This window comes from Kogia breviceps, chromosome 12, assembly GCF_026419965.1.
Source record: "Kogia breviceps isolate mKogBre1 chromosome 12, mKogBre1 haplotype 1, whole genome shotgun sequence".
NCBI lineage: Eukaryota > Metazoa > Chordata > Mammalia > Artiodactyla > Physeteridae > Kogia > Kogia breviceps.
The window spans coordinates 44,719,105-44,737,339 of record NC_081321.1 but is presented as its reverse complement, the minus strand read 5'-3'; the positions used below and the strand labels follow the sequence as shown (position 1 = coordinate 44,737,339).

General features: G+C 56.0%; 1 protein-coding gene across 2 annotated transcripts in view; it reads right to left on the bottom strand.

Annotated features, from left to right (window-relative positions):
- Positions 1 to 18,235, bottom strand: part of LRP1 (LDL receptor related protein 1) — a 79,585-nt gene that overhangs the window by 34,912 nt on the left and 26,438 nt on the right. For both annotated transcript variants that reach the window (XM_059080530.2, XM_067009539.1), the window contains 15 exons: positions 17,639 to 17,782; positions 16,215 to 16,451; positions 14,811 to 14,991; positions 13,725 to 13,947; positions 12,365 to 12,566; positions 11,890 to 12,015; positions 9,636 to 9,776; positions 9,420 to 9,545; positions 8,658 to 8,774; positions 8,119 to 8,199; positions 6,325 to 6,492; positions 2,780 to 2,962; positions 2,165 to 2,365; positions 779 to 1,024; positions 376 to 573 (listed from right to left, as the gene is read on the bottom strand). In XM_059080530.2, the coding sequence (XP_058936513.1) occupies positions 376 to 573; positions 779 to 1,024; positions 2,165 to 2,365; positions 2,780 to 2,962; positions 6,325 to 6,492; positions 8,119 to 8,199; positions 8,658 to 8,774; positions 9,420 to 9,545; positions 9,636 to 9,776; positions 11,890 to 12,015; positions 12,365 to 12,566; positions 13,725 to 13,947; positions 14,811 to 14,991; positions 16,215 to 16,451; positions 17,639 to 17,782 (2,574 nt within the window). The remainder of the gene's footprint in view (positions 1 to 375; positions 574 to 778; positions 1,025 to 2,164; positions 2,366 to 2,779; positions 2,963 to 6,324; positions 6,493 to 8,118; positions 8,200 to 8,657; positions 8,775 to 9,419; positions 9,546 to 9,635; positions 9,777 to 11,889; positions 12,016 to 12,364; positions 12,567 to 13,724; positions 13,948 to 14,810; positions 14,992 to 16,214; positions 16,452 to 17,638; positions 17,783 to 18,235) is intronic.

Sequence of the window (18,235 nt, the reverse complement as noted above, 5' to 3'; positions counted from 1 at the left end):
CAGGGAAGTCCCAGGAATGTGTATTATTAGTGAAGGAAATCTGCGATGGGTCAGGCCGCCTTGGGACAGAAGGCAGGGTTCAGGTACCCCACCCCTAAATGCCTTTTTTCTTGCAAGCCTGCAATTCTGGCCGTTCCAAAGAAAGGCTGATCATTTTGTTAATTATCAGTCTGGCAGCTCTGCTGACAATAATTACGGGACGTCAGGCACTGAGACCCACAGCAAAATCTAAACCAATTAACAAGAGTGTGGGGGACAGGGGAGCTAAGGGCCTCTGCTCCCGGCAGCCTGCCTCTGGTCCCATGGTTCTGAGCGCCCAAGGGCCCAGTCTGGGTGCACTGGGCCCCCCGTCGGTCCTGGGCAGGCAGTGGTCACCTCCGTTGTCCAGCAGCTTCCCGCGGTAGATCTTGTCCTCCACCACGTCAGTCCAGTAGAGGGCGCTCTGGCTGAGGTGGAAGTCCAGGGCGATGGTGTTGCGCAGGCCGGGCACCAGGACGCTGTAGTCCCCTTTGTGAAGGTCGATGCGCCGGATCTCATGGCGGTTGGAGAAGATGATAAACGGCTTGAAGGGGTCTGGGGAGGGGTGTGATCGAGTCACAAGGGGCCTGTTGCCTCCGAGCCACCCTGTCCCGGGGCAGGCAGGGTCTCCATGGGCCCCGGCACCGGGCCTGGATGGAAACCTCAGCCTCTGGCATTCAGCCGCCCGAGTCCAGCTTACTGCAGCTCAGGGGCCTGCCCAGCCTGCCCAGCTGCCCGGCCACCCCGACCCATGTCTCACCCAGGCTGCGGCAGCTCTCGCCGTCCGGCTCCAGCACCCAGCCCTCATAGCAGGAGCACTTCACGCTGAATTTGTTCTGGTCGCACTTCTGGCTGCACTTGAGGTGCTTGGCGCAGTAGCTTTGGATCTGGCAGGTGTGGTTGTCAGGCCCCAGCTCCATGCCCAGAGGGCACGAACACACAATGCCTTCGCCAGGTGCCACCGAGCAGTTGTGGCTGCAGCCACCGTTATTCAGAGAGCACTGGTCTGGGGGGTGGGGAGCAAGGGACAGGATCAGGGTCAGGATCTGGAAGGAGGCAGGACTGTGGCCTGGCTGGGCCCCAAGTCCCCAGTAGCCGAGATGGCACCCTGGCACCCTGCCTGTGGCGTCCTTCTTTCCACTCCTCTGTCCCACTGCTTCCCAGCCTCCCTCAGGACCAGGGTTGGGACCCTGGCACCCACAACGTAGGACCAACCCTCTCCTGCCCCCGAGGAGCACCCCTCCATCGTGGCTGCATCTCTCTCTGGTCTCTATTTCCCTGCCCCTTCTTGAGCCCACCATGGGGGCCCCAGCCTTTCGCCTCTTTCTGGGAGGGTACCCTTTCCTCTCTCTCTCCTGATGTAGGTGTGATTTTGGGGGGCTGTGGTAGGGAATGTCCTGCTCTGGGCCCTCTGACACACCCCGGGACCTGCCAGCCCTGAATGATGACCCGTCAGCACTTCTCAGGGCCAGTCCTTATCTCCCACTCCTCTCCTCCAAGAACCTGACTCTGCTTGGCTCAGAGGAGATAAGGCTGCTCTCTGCTCTGCTCTGCTCCTCATCCCCAAGTCACACGACGTGGCCCTCCCTGACCCCCATTCTTCTGATCTTGAATGCACACCCTCCCCCCACCGACCTTCTCACTCACTCAGCAGGATGGGAGACTGCCCTGACCACATCAACCCTGGTGCCCTCATCTTGAAAGCCTGCTCTGCACTGCTCTGCAGCACAAGTGTGGCCGAGTGGGCTGTGCCTGCAGGGTGGGGCTGCGCTGCACTCTCTCCACAGCACTTCACGAGCGGTGTGACCTTGGGCCAGTTATTTAACCTCTCTGAGCCTCAGTTTTCTCATCTGTAAGATGGGGGTGAGGATCATATCTGCCTCACAGAGCTCCTTTATGGATTAAATGCTATTAACAGTGTGACGCTTAGCACAGCCTCTTGGTAAAGTGAGTCCTAAATCGACACCGGTTTTTGTTAATTGCTCCGGGTACTACTTGCCCAGCTGCCAGAGCTGCCCTTTTCCAGTCTGAGACCTCTCCCCACAGAGCTCGTCCTGTTCCACTGCCCTGGCCTGGCCCAGAAGACTCCTTACCCAGCCCCCCTGCCCACTCCTCCGCTGGGGCCTCTCCTAGGCCCAGGCCTCACCGCAGAGCTCTCCCTCATCCGAGCCATCTCCACAGTCGTCGTTGCCGTCACACAGCTTGTCAGGGGGCAGGCAGACCGAGGTGTTGTTGGCACAGGGGTGTGAGGGTGGCCTGCAGGCCAGGGACTCACAGTTCTCCTCGTCCGAGTTATCCTCACAGTCACTGTCGCCATCACACACCCACGCTTTGCTGATGCACCGAGCTGGGGGACGGGTAGAGCCTCAGGGGCCAGGCCTGGGCAGCAGGGCTCTCTGTGCCCTCCTGCCCAGACCCAGTGGGCTTCTCTAGCGGGGTCATGACTACAAGGCCTTGGGGTCCACTAGGAACCTTGAGGCTTTTTCTGTCAAATTCACATGGGCAACAAAGAAGGTAGGAATCTGTAGGGGGGTGTTGAAGCTCAACACTGGTGAGGGTTTTGGTTCCCAGGGCCCTTAGTGCAGGCCCTGGCCCCTTCATACCTTCCCCCATGCATCAGGCACAAGTTTTTTCTGTGCAGCCTTTTGCCTCACAATGTCCCCACCCAACTCCTTCCAGTACAGTGCTGTCTCCCTTGCCACTGCTCTGTTCTCAACAGGGTCTCCTCCTGTCCGTGGGGTTTCCCTTCAGTCCTTTTTACCGGAGTCTTTGCAGCCAAACTTGACATTGGGGTCACAGACGTGGGTCACTCCCTCACAGCTCTTCTCGTCACTGGAGTCCATGCAGTCAGTGTCCCCGTCGCAGCGCCACCGCAGGGGGATGCACAGACCATCCAGCCGGCACTGGAACTCATCATTGTGGCAGCCGCCAGGAGGCCTTGTGGCTGCAGGGGGACAGGTGGAGGGCATGGGGGGGTTAAGGGCTCCAGGTCAGCTGTTCCCATCTCTACCTTCTCAACCCCCTCCTGCTATACCCAGCCTGGGGCTATGAGCTGAGGCAGGGATGGAAAGTTCTCCGAGTCCCGCTGACACTCCTCGAAAGCGCTAACTCAGAGTCAGGGCTATTACACCTTCCAGGACTCAGAAATCATCTTGTCTCATCTCCCTATTTTACACACGAGAGCTTGATTGGATAAGCAATTTGCTAAGCCAGAGCTCAAATGCCCCCACCTTAGCCTAGCCTTCGTTTCATTCATTCACTTCACACACACTTATTGAGCACCTACTGTGTGCCAGGCACTGTTTCAGGTGCCAGCATGAACAAGACAAGGTCCTTACCCTCATGGAGCTGAAGTTCTAGCAGGGAAGCGAAACAGTGAAGACATGACACAGAAATCCAGAATGGAACTGCAGGTAGTGATCAAGGCTATGCAGACAAAGCCAGGTCAAGGCCAGGGAGGATGGGATGCTACTTGAGACAAGACAGTCAGGAAAGGCCCTTAAGCAGGAGACGTTTGAGCAGAGGCCTGAATGACGTGAGCCATGAGATTAACTGGACTTGCATTCCAGGAAGAGGGAACAGCTAGTGCAAAGTCTCTGAGGTAAGACCATGCAGGGCATATTTGAAAAATGCCCAGGGCATATTTAAGGCTGCACAGTTGGAGTAGAGTGAAGGAGGAGATGAGTGGCAGGAATGCAGGTCAGATAGGTTGGGGGAGTCCTGCAGGCCATGGAGTGGGGCTCAGCATGAATTCAAAGTGTACAGGGAGCCAGTGCAGGCTTGAGGGCAGGGCTGGGGAGAGATCTGACACGTTCTGTAGGCTCACTCTGGCTGCTACGGTGAGATCTGACACAGGAGTCTGGGGAAGGAGTGGAAGCAGCACCCGAGGCACAGGTGACCGTGCACAGGCCTCACTCACCTGACACTCCCGCTGCCTCGCGTGCCCTGCTCCTCCTACCTGCCCCACCATGAACTCGGTCGATGCGCTCATCTCATGCCTGGACTTCAGCAGCAGCCTCCGAGCTGATTTTCCTTCCTCAGGGCCCCTGAACCTCTTTCCAACCTAATGCCCTTCCAGGATTGTCTTCTGAAAGCATTTCCTATACCTTATCACCTTCCAGCTTTGAGATCCTTCGAAGGTCCCCAGTGCCCGACCTGCTTTCACCTGCTGTTGTCATCTGCCCCCTCCAGGCACTGCCTCATTCCCTACTGTCCCCTCTAGTCTGAGGGGCCCCACCCAGCCCCACTGGCCCCTGCAGGAGTACTCAGTTTCACCTTCTAAGTGTTACTGCTGGGTTCTCCAGGCCACTCCCACCCTCCATTTAAAGACTCTTCCTCTAGTTACCGGGGGGGGGGGGTAAGGGGGGTGAAGGATAAAATGGAAGACTGGGATTGACACATACACACTACTATATATAAAATAGATGACTAATAAGGACCTACTATATAGTACAGGGAACTCTAATCAATACTCTGAAATGGCCTATATGGGAAAAGAATCTAAAAAAGAGTGGGATATATGTATATGTATAGCAGATTCACTTTGCTGTATACCTGAAACTAACACAACATTGTAAATCAACTATACCCCAATAAAAATTAAAAAAAAAAAAAAAAAGACCCTCTTTCTTCTCCATTTACCCAAGCCTAATCCCTCATCAGGGCCCGGTTCAAATCCCACCTCATCCGGAATGGACCCAGATCATTCCAGCTCACAACCATAGTTAACAACTGCTACCAGTCATGACATCCCTGCTCCCACGGGCCAGGCCCCCGCACGTCTCCCCTCACTTCACAGAGGAGGGAGCCAAGGCTCAGAGGAAGCAACTTGTCCGAGTTCGCCCAGCTTGTGAGGGGCAGAGGGCTCTTCCCACCTCACCACATCACGGGCCTCCAGGGGTCCTCTTCTCAGAATCCCAAGGCACTATTACCTGTCCCACTCACCCGGCCCTTCTCAGAGATGGCCCTCGAGTCTCAGTGACTGTTTCCCGGGCCTCGGGTGACCCTCCCCATCCTCCCTCTTAGTGCTGGGCCTGCAGTGGGTACTCAGTGCTTTCAGTACTGTCCCCACTATGCACATCTTAATTCTACAAGGCAGAGGTTGTAAGCTGGTGGGCCAGGGGCCAGATGAGGCCTACAGAGAGATTTTGGCCTGCCATGTTTTTAAAACTTTTCAAATCAATTGCCAGTTGCATGGGTTGATTTGTTCTCCCTAAAAAGATGCTGAAGTCCTAACTCATAGTACCTGTGAACATGACCTTATTTGGAAACAGGTCTTCCTTTGCAGATGATCAGCTTAAGATGAGGTCATTAGGGTGGGCCTTAATCCAATATGAATGTGTCCTCATATAAAGAGGAAACCTGGACACAGAGACAGACACGCACCCAGCAAGAACACCATGAAAGATTGAAGGCAGGGATCGGGGTAAAGCACATACAAGCCAAAGAATGCCAAGATTGCCATCAAACGCCAGAAGCTAGGAGAGAAGCCTGGAATAGATTCTCCCCCATAACCCTTAGAAGGAACCAACCCGCCAACATTCTGGTCTTGGACTTCTAGCCTCCAGAACTGTGAGACAATAAATTTCTGTCGTTTAAGCTACTTAGTTTGTGGTACTTTGTTACAGCAGCTCTAGGAAACTAATATACCAGTGCTTTAAAATGGGTAGATTTCACATATAAATCTGCATTTCTGACTTCTCTTGACGTCAGGGAAATCTCGGGTCTGCATTCTTCCACGGTAACCATCGGCCAGGGATGAGAAAGCAACGTCCCTTGAGGAGGTCTGTGCCTTCCAGTAACCCCTGCCTCCATGGGGGATCCCAAAGATGCTAGGTCCTGGAGGCCTGGGCACTGGGGACCCCACTGTGCTCATTCACCCCTACCCCTCTGAGCATTCCCTTTTTCAAGCTACCAGCTACCAAACACGAGCTGTGTGCCTTCCGTGCAGGATCTCACTGAGGTCTCACATTAACATGATGATGCCCGTGCTATTATCATCCCCACTTTGCAGATGAAACTCACAGGGCCCCACTGAGATGAAATAACTTGCTCGAGGCCACCCAGATAGTAAGCTGCAGAGATGGAGCTCAAACCCAAGGCCACCCAACTGCAAAGCCCGAGATCTTAACGGCGTGTGACAATGATCTGTCGACAACCGCCCTCTCCCACAGGACTGGAAACTGCTGAAGGATAAGAGCCACGTCTGGGTTGTCTCCGGTTCCCAGACGGCGGCAACACGCAGTGGGGCGGGTGGACGGACGGTGGAGGGCTTGGGCCCCACCCCGCTGGCCCCTGGGCGCCCACCCTGGTTGGTGCAGTTGGCGTGGGTCTCATCGCTGTAGTCCCCGCAGTCGTTGTCCCCGTCGCAGGTCCAGTGCTCGGGGATGCAGCGCCCGCTGTTGCACTTGAACTGGGTGCTAGAGCAGGAGTGGCTGCAGCCGGCCTCGTCACTGTTGTCTCCACAGTCATTGTCTGGGGGGAGGCAAGAAGGGAAGAGGAGGGCAGGGGGTCAGCAAGTGGCCTTCTCTATGACCCCAGCATGGGGCCCCCACTCCCACCTCCCCATTCCCACACTCGACCCACCCCAACCCTCCCACTGAGAAAATAAAAAACAGAAAAGACACAGAAACTGCATAGACTGCAGCATGCACCATGGCCCGCATGATGGGGGCAGGGAGAGAGAGGCAGGGCGGGCTCCAGGAGGGCCCTTCCTTGAGTCTCGGGAGGCTGGGGCTAGGGACAGGACTCATTCCTTTCCCGTTTCAGCAGGGTGTGGGAACAGGGGTACGCTTGCTTTGGGGGAAAGGCAGGGATTTCTCTGGCTCTGGCAGGACAAAGGTGGGCGGAGTATAGGTGAGGCCTCTCTGCTGGGGAGGGAAGGTGTTAATCAGGCCCCGCCCTGAGCGTGGGCATCACCGGCCCCAAGCTCTGGGCTCCCGGCTCACGAGGGGCACTGCCTGCAGCTGGAAAGGCCAGCGGGGGGGGCCTCCTGAAGGCATCTGACGATGGCTGAGCCAATGTCCTGCTTTCTAGGCCTCGTGGCGGGGGCCACCAGACTTCCCTTCACATTTTCAAGACGCCTGAGAAGACGGGTTTGGCCGTCCCCCTTGGGTTGTGTTCCTGCCTCTTTTCCAGCCGCCTCTGCATCTCTGACGCTCTCCTTCCCCCATGTCTTGGTCTTCTTGTCCCCACCTCTCTGTCATCTCTCCTGTGAAAGGCTCCTTCTGCGCCCTCTGCTTTCCCTTTCACGGTTTTCTTTCTCCCTCTGTCATCTCCTCTCTCTTTTCTCTCCTTGCTTTTCCTTCACATCCTAGGAGCTCTGGGGAGGGGAGCTGCATGGGGCTCCTGGGAGGAGGCCCAAGGCCAGCTGGGGCTCTAGGGGAGATGGTGCATGTGCTTCTATGCACTGACCGGCAGGCTCAGGACAGGTCTTTTCATCAGAGCCGTCCCCACAATCCTTCTCTGAAACACAGAAACCGCCAAGGCAACCATTGGCACACGAGACACGGCAGAGACGCGGGGCAACGTGGGGCTGACCCAAGACATCCTCACACACGTTAGCCAGGGCTCGAGCCACTGCTGCAACACGTCACAACACCACACCAGACACGACCAGAGCCCCAAGACAGCACAGACACAACAGTCCACTGGCCCCCATCCATGGCTGACATCACCTGGTCCAGGGCTGACCGCCAGGTGGGCTCCCGAGTCTGGAGCCAGAGCCTGGAGGGACCCCAGGAGGCGGGGTTTGCAGGGAGAATGGCGTTGGGCATGGGCTCTCCTTGCTCTGCCCCTCTGGCCCTTCTTGCTCATCTCTCCCTGGTCCCTGAGCCTCTGCCAGAGGATGGGCAGCTCAGGCCCTGCCCGGGGAGGAATGGCACTGACAGGCGATGGGCGGGGTATCCCCTGGGTCCATCTTGGTTCCCCCACAGTGTTTCTAGCTTGTCCTTATTTCTCCCAGACAACCCAGGGGGGCTTCTGTGAACTGGAGGAAGGCCTCGGCTTGATTCTAAAACCCCTTCACCTGCCACCCAGGGCCTGGCCGTGGCTTCTAGCTTTCCTAGGAATCAGGGCAGGTGAAGGGAAACAAGCTCTTACCATTGTCACATCTCCAGTTGATGTTGATGCATCTGCCGTTGTTGCAGGTAAACTGAGTCAGGGGGAAGCAGGTGGGATAGGCTGTCAGGGAGAAAGAGTAGCTGAGTACGGTCCTCAAGACTATTTAGCATCATAGCACCAAGCAGATGGGCGCTGGGTCCTTCCCATAACCAGCAGCCCTCAGCCCAGCCAGATGGGGGAGGGAAGGCTAAGTGGAGGTGCCTTGGCCTGGAACTCTGCCCATTCACTCCTACCCCTCTAAGCATCCTTTTTTCAAGCAACTAATTACCGAATGCAGGCCATGCGCCGAGTGCTTTCCACGCACGATCTCACTGAACCCCTACGTCAGTGCTGTGACGTGGGTGCCAGTATTATTCCCACTCTGCAGATGAAACTCACAGGGGCCCACGCACATCAAGTAACTTGCTCAAGGCCACCCAGGTACGAAGTTGCAGGGTGTCTCCAGCACCCCCGCCCCGGGGCACGCTCTCGCGGGCCCTCCCTCCCCGTGCAGCCTGGCCTTCCTGCTGTCTGCTCACCACATGAGGCTGACTCATCGGAGCGGTCCCCACAGTCATCATCCAGGTCGCACGTCCAGGAGATGGGGATGCAGCGGCCACTGGCACAGGAGAACTGGTTGGGTGGGCAGGTGCGAGCTGGGGACAGGGATGGGCGTGAGTGCTCATAGTTGAGTCCCCTCTTGTTTTTTTTTTTTTTTTTTGTGGTACACAGGCCTCTCACTGCTGGGGCCCCTCCCGTTGCGGAGCACAGGCTCCGGACGCGCAGGCTCAGCGGCCATGGCTCGCGGGCCCAGCCGCTCCGCGGCATGTGGGATCTTCCCGGACCGGGGCACGAACCCGCGTCCCCTGCGTCAGCAGGCGGACTCTCAACCACTGCGCCACCAGGGAAGCCCCTGAGTCCCCGCTTTAATTTCATTTTCTTTGCTATTATTCTCTGCCTCTCTGGAAGTCTCCCCAAGGACCTCAAAGCTATTCTTCTTAGAGACACCACTCAAAATCACCTACGTGGTCTCACACCAGACCCTTCACCCCATCTCTCGAGGGGTCGCTGGTGTCCTCCAAGGAGAAGGTCCACCCTTGCTTGTCATCCCCAACCCAGAGCTGTGCTCTGTCTCCTGCAAGCACGGGCCTCCCAGCCAACCCTGTCCTCCCTCCCCTCTGCCCTGGGTGCCCCGTGCTCCTTTCTCTCCCTGAGGCCCCTCTGTCTTCCCAAGCCTGGCTTCCCCGCCTGCCCTGCCCTGGTAGCTGAGGGGTGCCGGTGTGGTCCCTCCCCTCCCACACCTGAACAAGTGGCATTGGACTCATCTTCGCTGTTCCCGCAGTCATTGTCCCCGTCACAGAGCCAGCGGTTGGGGATGCAACGGTTGTTCTCGCACTTGAACCGGTCCGAGGGGCAGGTGTGCTGATCTGGGGAGGGAGAGGTCAGGGGTCAGCCAGAGGGAGGGGCCCCCAGCTCTCCAGCTGTCACCCGAGGGCCGGCTGTGCAGCGGGACTCACGGCAGAGGGCGGGGGCCTCGTCGCTGTTGTCCAGGCAGTCGTTGTCCCCATCGCACTTCCAGCGTTCCTGGATGCAGCGGCTGTTTGAGCAGGCGAACTCGCCTGGCTGGCACTGGGGTGGGGGCACGTAGGACGGATTTGCTGTGGGCACCACGAGGCGTGAGGGGGAAAGTCAGACCCAGGTCACGGACAGGTGCTGAGCCCCCTGTCCTCTGTTGGCTTGTTTTATGATTTTAAAATAATATACACAGTAACCTTTCCTAGTGCCTAGTTCTTCGTGAAGAAATTATCTGGATGGGAACTGCAACTCTTTCTCAGGCCAAAAGGGTGATGTTTGCTCTGCTGCTTCCAGTACTGCAGTGTGGTCTGAGAATCAAGGAGCTTCCAAGAGAGCCTAGAGCCCACCATCCTTTCGTCCCCACCGAGCAGACCACCCCCCCTTGCCCCTCCCTTCCATCTCCATGAACTGCCCCTTGGAAGTCATCTCCAGGACCCCCGGACGCTGCTCTGGTCCCTGGACTTTTTCCTTCACAAATGCATCAACTCTACCAGCAGGAGTGAAAACTCACACCTCACCACAGCCATCTGCCTTCGGCTATCAGCAGTGAAATCACTTCGTCCTTTGTGTTTGCACAGGGTAAGCTCAGGAAGCCCAGGATGCCCGTGTCAGTCCCTGGCCCTGGACCCCACTGCTCTGTGCATGCCTTTCTGACCCATCTCTCACCCCCTCTAATCCTGTGGGTCCCAAGGACCACTGGACCTGGAGGCTGTATGTGTCCGCCTTGCTCCTCACCTCTGCTTGGCGACCATCCTCCCTCTCTCCCCTCTGAAAAATCAGTATTGACTTTCACGTCATTAGACTATACGAACCCCTACTTCAAAGGACCCCAGGCTAGTCCCCAGCATCCTTAAGGGTTTTTAGCTCCTGGTTCAGAGTCACTTTCTCCATAATCACTCCCTCTTTATTCTTGGTGATTTCAATGTCCATATAGGTGACTCTTCCATTATGCTGGCTCCTCAGTTTCTAAGCTCCTCTTCACCAATCCTCTTGTCCTGCACCCGGCCTCAGTCACTCACTCTTAGGTGTATACTATGGACCACTGACCCATTTTCACTTCTGGGATTCTATCCTAAGGAAATCATCCAGAATATGGGAAAGCATGAAGCTATAAGAAATAGCAGAGCAGGTGATTAATAAACAGACTCTGGGTCAGCGTTCCTGGGTTCAAACCCCTGCTCTAACTTTGGGCCTCAATTTCTTCATCTATAAATTGGGATAATAAAAATACCTTCCCTACAGGAATATTTCAAGGAGTAAATAAGTTACTGCATGAGGACTGCTTATAACCATGCCTAGTACATAGTCTGTGTTCAATAAATGCTGGCAGTGATTACAACAAAAAAACTGGAAACAACCTAAACATCCAACAGTAGAGAAATGGTTCAGTAAATTATGGGATGTTTACCAAATGAAATATATTTTGGCCATTAGAAATTCTGCTAATGTATTCACGACACACTGTCAAGTGACAAGTGCAGGAAACAGAACAGCATGTGCAGCATGGTTCCATTTAAGCAAAAGTAAATATATAGAGAAATTGGGAGGTTGTTCACTGAAATGGTAACAGTGGAACCTATGGGTGGCGGAATTTGGGGTGATTTGTACTTTCTCTTTTGTATTTTTCTACACTGCTCATTTATTTTTACAATGAGCATGACCTGCTTTTATTTTTAAATGGGGATATTTAAAATAATGCAATAATAACACAGAAAATTTGTGACATATGTGAGGCAAAAAGGGCAAAAAACATTTATGTACAGTATATTCCAACCATGTAAAAACCCACCTAAGGAAAAAAGGATGGTGTTCCTTTACCACAATACTAACAATATAGTGGTGTTTGCTGGTGAGATTGGGCCTTTTTTCTCTCCTCTAATTTCCAATATTTTGAACTATTGTTGTATAACTTTAATAATGCGGAAATAAATGTAAAAGAAGTTGATGGTTTTCTCTTTCCATAGCTGTCCTGCTCCTCACTTGGTTTCCCCTGATCTTCATGCCTTCCCAAACCTCCCACCCCCGGGTCACCCCTAAACACCCTCCAGCCCCCAGAGCCTTCTTCTCTCACCCCTCCCTCACCTCCAATTGCCCCCCAGGGCCCTCTCTGCCTCCTTCATCTCCGACGGGGACACTGTGGCCTCCTCCTGCTGGGGTCTGCTCCCCCACCGCCCACCCCAGCTGGGCCCCTCGTACCCAAACAGGTGACACCGTCTGTGTCCAACACCTGGTCCTCAGCACAGGCACACTGGCGGCTCCCAGGGGTGGCCAGGCACAGGCTGCTGCAGCCGCCATTGTTCACCCGGCATTTGTTGGTACCCACTGTGAAGGAGGGGTCATGGGTGGGAGGAGGAAGGAGGGGGAGGACAGGGGATGGGTTGCAGCAGGGTCAGGAAAGGCCAGAGAGGGGAGATGAGAGACCGGGAGAGGAGACGCATTAAAAGGAGGAGACAGAAAGAGGAAATATGGAGGGGTTGAAGAAGAGGAGATTGCAGGCATGGGGTGGGGGGAAGATGGGGAACACAGGAGGTCAAATTGGGGTGGGGGCCTCTCTTGTCGAGAGTCTCAAAAGTCAGAGCCTAGGATCCCTGGGGAGTGCCCTCACCCACCACAGGAGCCTCACCCCCCCATCTAGGTCCCACCCCAGACCCAGGTCCCAGCCCAGGGGTACCTTGCTGCTGCTGGGCATCATACATGCGGATCTCAAAAATGGGGGGCCGCTCGCTGCGCAGAAGGGTCACGATGGGGGGCGCGCCTCCTGTGCCCCGTTCCAAGCGGTAGACACTGCCACTCCGGTACTCGGTCCAGAAGAGGTAGTTGCCGTGGTGACACAGGCCAAAGGCATGGTTCAGCTCAGGACCCTCGTACACAATCTAGGAACGGAGGAGAGGTTACCAAGGAGCTGGGAGACAAGTGGGGGTGCCTCAGGGAGGCCCGGGGGGAGTCAGTGTTTTGTACACTCGTATGTCCCTGGCCTGGGTGTGGGACTTGTCTCCCCCATCAGCCTAGAAGCCCCCAACGGTGCACACCGCGAAGTGCCAGACCCTGAACCCAGCAGAGTGCCGACGGGGAGCTTGCCCACACTCCTCTCTTGGGCTGATTCATGTTCATTCATATCCCTCCAACACAGGCGCACGTGTGCATACGCGCGCACACACAGAGTAGTGAGCACACAGCCAGGATCCATACATTCGTTTCTTCATCCACCACACATTTGCCAGGATCTATTAAGGTAGCACTAAGAAATCGAAAAGATGTGATCCCTTCGCTGGAGCTGCCTATTGTCTCAGGAAAGGCACACAAGGCCGTCCACGGTGGAGAGGGGTCTGGAGACAACACCCCAGAGGAGGTGGCCCGCCCCTGAGTGCTGTGCCAGTTGAGGAGAGGCTGGGTGGAGGCAGAAAAATATGCATGAGCAGCAGCAAAGAGGGCAGCACCTTGACGTGTGCTGGACTTAAAAGCTGTCTAGTGCTGCTGTTCCAAGTGCTGGGATGCGGGGAGCAGAGGGTGAGAGAAGACCACAGAGACGGTCAGGGGCCACATCATAAAGGGCCTTATATACCATGAAAGAGCTTGGTCCACACGCCTAGACCTGCATGGGGCTCATGAATGAAGCACGTAGCCCCCGGAATGAACGATTGTGCATCTACACCGTCTCTAGGCGTCTCGCACCTGTACAGAGGCACACAGTGCAGGCACACGCCAGTGTGTGCTACCTGTATGTGCACAACCAGGCAGAGGTGCACACGATGTGTATGCTCAGGTGTTCACACAGGTGGTCAGGCCCAGAGACCATGTGCATGGTCACAGAGATACTCTGATAGAAGCAATCCTCAAACAACGCAAGACATAGGCACACAAGCACACAGAGGGACACACCCGCAGGCTCACAGGTAAACACACATGAAGCACACAGGCCCGGACACACACAGACGCCCACACATTCAGACACACAGCCTCACCCACACACAAATGTGGTCCAGCAACGCACACATGAACACCCCCCCACACACAGGTGCACGCCTGCCCACCTTCCGGTCTGTGCCATTGAGCAGGATGGTCTCGATGCGATCATAGAAAGCGTCCACCCAGTAGAGGCGCCCAGCTGGGATGTCCAGGCTCAGCCCATTGGGCCAAAGTACTGTCTTGGAGGTGACAAAGATGTCTCGGTGTGAGCCGTCCATCCAGGCCCTCTCCAGCCGCCCTCGCCGACTGTCCTTGGGGTCCTCCTCCCAGTCAGTCCAGTACATCCACCTGTGGGCAGCTACTGGTCAGCACCACATAGCCACCCCTGCCATCAACATCCTCCCCTGTGATCCCAATCCAGGCGGGCCATCCCAGAGCTCCTCACAGGGGTCTTCCTGCACTGCTCACCCTTGGCCTACATATTTCATTCATTCATTCCTCCATTCAACAAATATTTGTTGAATGCCTACTGAGCTGGGCACAGTTCTGGCGCTGGAGGACCCAGCAGAGACCAAGGCAGCCAAAGTCCCTGCTCTCGTAGAGATATGTCCCACCCAGGACACAGACAAGGAACAAGTCAGTCAAGAGGGTCACACACAACGGAGAGTGACAGAAGTCAGGAGGGACTCGAAGCAGGGGCATGGCGTGGAGAGAGACCGGGTAGCCGGTGGGGTAGGCCTCTCTGAGGAAGTGGCATCTGAGCTGAAATGTAAATGCTGAGAAGGAGCCACATATGCAAATACTCTGCCTGGAGTCCCAGGCAGAGGAACTCCAAGAGCAAAAGCCCTCAAATAGGAAGAGCTGGAGTGCTGGTTTAAGGAACAGACAGAAGGTAATGGGGACAGAACTTCCAAACGCAGGATGTGAGGTGCAGATGAGGTCAAACGAGCTGCAGACAGACCCTGTAAGACCCCGGGGCTGATAAGGGCAAGGGCCCACTGGGAGTGACAGGACCACATTTCTATGGATGTGTTTAGAGCATCACTCCCATTGCCCTGTAGATGGGGGACACCTTTTCGCCTTTCAGCCCAGTTCTCACCTAAGCATCCCACCTCGGCTGTCCTCCCCTGTCCACTCTCTCTCTTCTCCCCCAGTCCTGAGGCCCACGCAGTCCCTGGCTCCTCCCCTCCCAAGGCCGTGGGAGGACTTACCCATTGAGCGGATCCACCACAATGGCCCTGGGGTGTGTCATTTTGCCCTCGATTAAGGTCTTGCGGGTCTGAGCAGCTTTCTCCAGCCTGGCCACGCTGATGGTCTTCTTGGGCCCATCATCCGTCCAATACAAATTGTCCCCCATCCAGTCCACAGCTACGCCCTCCACATTGTGTATGCCTGCAGTGGACGGGGCGGAGCAAGGAGGGAGAGCCTCAAAGGAGGCTCAAATCTGCCTGCCTCTGGCTCTTAAGATATCTGCACCTTGGAGCACTTGGCTAGTGGGGAATGCAGGGAGCCTCCTGTGCCCTAGACGATGCCTGGGATGGGATGGAATGGGAGGCTGGAGGAAGGAGCCTGGGAGGTCGTTTGTGCTGCCACATCTGTGTTGAGTCAGGGCCTCTCAAAGCTGCACACGGCAGCAAGAAAACCTACACACGTGGGCTCACTTGAGAAGGCGCGTCGGGGCCCGAGCTGGGGTGGACAGCGGAAGCAATAGGCACGTGGCTCTGCGCACAAGTGCGACGCCACATCCCAGGCCTAAAAATCCTGATCTAACAAAATGAATAAGTTAGGAAGTGATTTTTCACTTAGCCACAGGCTTCATCTCAAGCTAAATAGCATCCTTGGTATAGGGAACCCCAATCCTTTCCTGATGAGGAGTTACTTTTGATTTCCCCGAAGTCTTATGATTGCTGACGGCTGAGGTTCTCTGAGCCGAGGTGGGGGATGGAGAGCAGGGCAAGGGGTGGTAACCAGCGTCAGCCAGACTGATTGGTTAGGAAGCCCTATCCTCGGGGCCCGAGTGCAGGTTTGGGAGTTCTTAACACCCGGGAGGCATGGTGCAGCACTCGGAGGCTCAGAGCCTCCACGCCGATGGATAGTCAGAAGACAGTGCACTGCTGACCTGCTGGGGCAGCTCAGAGGGAAAAACTGGATTCCATTCACAAAACACAAATTTCTCAGGACATGTAAGCATGCAGCTCTTGGCGGCCGTGAGGTCTGGCTGCACAGACCCTGTGTGTGCACACGTGTGCCGGTGTGTCTGCGCCGATTCAGAGCCTCAGGCCTCTCCCCAGCTGTGAGCCGCATGCAGCTCCAGGGCTCAGAGCCAATGGCAGCGAGACCCTGAGTTTTCCCAAGGGCTGGCAAGGACGGCCCACACTGCCTTACCCATCCATCCTCCAGCCTCTTTCCGGCTCAGCCAAGAAGGGGTCACCCAGGGGTCAATCTGTCTATCCCCTCATCTCCATGCCAACCAGCCCAGCTAGCCAGTCAGCAGGGGACTCTCCACGCTGGAAGGGCACCAGGACAGAGATGCCCAGGCCCCAATCACTTCCTGCCTCAGGTGGGTGCGTGCCTTGGGGATCCCAGCCACACAACTCCCACTTTGGGGCCCTTACCATCCTTCAGGATGGTCTCCCGCTCAGTGCCATCGATCTTCTGGCGGCCAATGAGGTAGCTGGTGGTGTCAGCAAAGTAGATGAAGCCGGTCTCAGCATGGAAGTCCAGGGCCCGGGGGTTCATGAGGTTCTCGATGGGGATCATGTGCTCGTCGGGGACCTTGGCCCCCATATCCATGCCCCGGATGATGCCTGGCCGGCCCTTGCCATACACGAGGAACAGCTCGTGTTCCGGCTCTAAGGCAGGCACAAGGAGGGGCACAAAGTCAGACAGACAGACACACACACACACACACACACACACACACACACACACACACACGACCACCACCCAATGCCCCAGCTGTACTGGGTCAAGGGTGTGGGGACAGCAGGGGGTCTGAACCACATGGACAGACACATATGCATGTAAGGTCCAGGGAGCAATGCCCTGGGGGGTTTTTCCTATGCACTCTAGGGGTGGGAAATGGGGCAAAAGTAGCATGTTTTCAGTAAGTGCTCTCTGTTGAGTAGTGAAATTAGTGGCCCAAATATGTTGGAATCAGGTCTCTTTTGACCACTTCCTCTGTTCATCCTAGTCTAAGCCATATCACTTCTTGCCTACGCAGCAAAAACAGTGTCCTGCCACTTCCCTGCTGCCCATCCTCCACCCAGCAGCCAGCACGATCATTTTTACAAACGTGAATCAAATCTGTTAAGCCACCCAGAGCTTCTCATGCCAGTCAGAATATAATCCAACACCCTTCCTCATCTCCCCTCCCTCACGCGCCGCCCCGCTCCCGTCCCCCTGCCGCCTCTCTGCTCTCCAGCACACCAGGCTCACGCTGGCCTCTGAGCCTCGGCACTACAGATCCCCTTTGCCGGAAACACTTTTCCTTCAGGTACATGATTCGCTTCCTCATTTCACAGAGAGCTTGACCGTAATTTCACCTCCGCAGAGACGCTCTCCCTGACCGTTGTCTAAACCGGAGCCTTCGCCGTCATCATTAACCCTAAGCTGCACTTTATTTTCTTCCTAACACCTACCCTCACCTCAACTTATTTATGTGTCTGTCTGCCTCCCCTGCCAGACTATAAGCTCCATGAGGCCAGAGACAACATCTATCCTGTTTACTGCTGAACCCTCACTGCCAGGACTGTGCCAGACACAGTGCGTGCTCACTAGATACTTGTTGAAGGAAGGAAGGAATGAAGGGATGAATGGGCCAGTTGACAGTGTTCTCCGGAGCCTGAGTGGGGTAGCGGGATAAGCCCTGCTCTCGGATGCGAGTGCAAGTCCATCCCTGCCCCTCACCGGGGCGAAACTTTGGGTAAGCCCCTCCATCTTTCTGCATCTCAGACAGAGGCAGCTGGGCTATGGGAGGCAGGTAAGGACCCCTCCCGTCCCACCGCAGCAGGCACACAAGCCCTCCCCCGTCACTCACTCTTGCACGACTTCCCATCACTGCCCAGGCTGAAGCCGGAGCGGCAGCGGCAGGTCCGCGCCTTGTGACTGTTGGCCAGCAGACAGATGTCGGAGCAGCCGCCCGGCTTCCCGTACTGGTCATTCTCGCAGGCGTGGCTCCTCACTGGGGCAGGGTGGACAGCTGGTCAGGACCCCTCAAAGCCCCTGTGCCAGGCTTGAGAAGGCTTCCTGCAGTCTGACCACTCTCCCTCCTGCTAAGATCTTTGTGCCTGTTGTCCCCTCTGGGGATTCGGAAGCCAAAGGCCTGGCATTCTTCTGCCCTGACACCACCCAGCCTTCAGACTCTTGGGTGGGGACTTCTGTGGTCAGAGGACAGAGTCACAATGTTGCCCACAGCCAGGCGCTTCTACTCTAGACCAGCCAGGGAACTGGGAGGGGTGATCTACGTCCTGAGCAGAATAGGGGTAAGGGGCTCCCTGGGGGTGGGATCTGGAGGCTGACGGGCAGGAAGGGGCGGCAGGGGAAGCAGACGGGGGAGAGGAGGTAGTCTGGGGTGGATGACTAGGAGAAGCAGTCATGCCACAAGAGAATCAGGGGTGTCCCTAGAGGGGCTGTG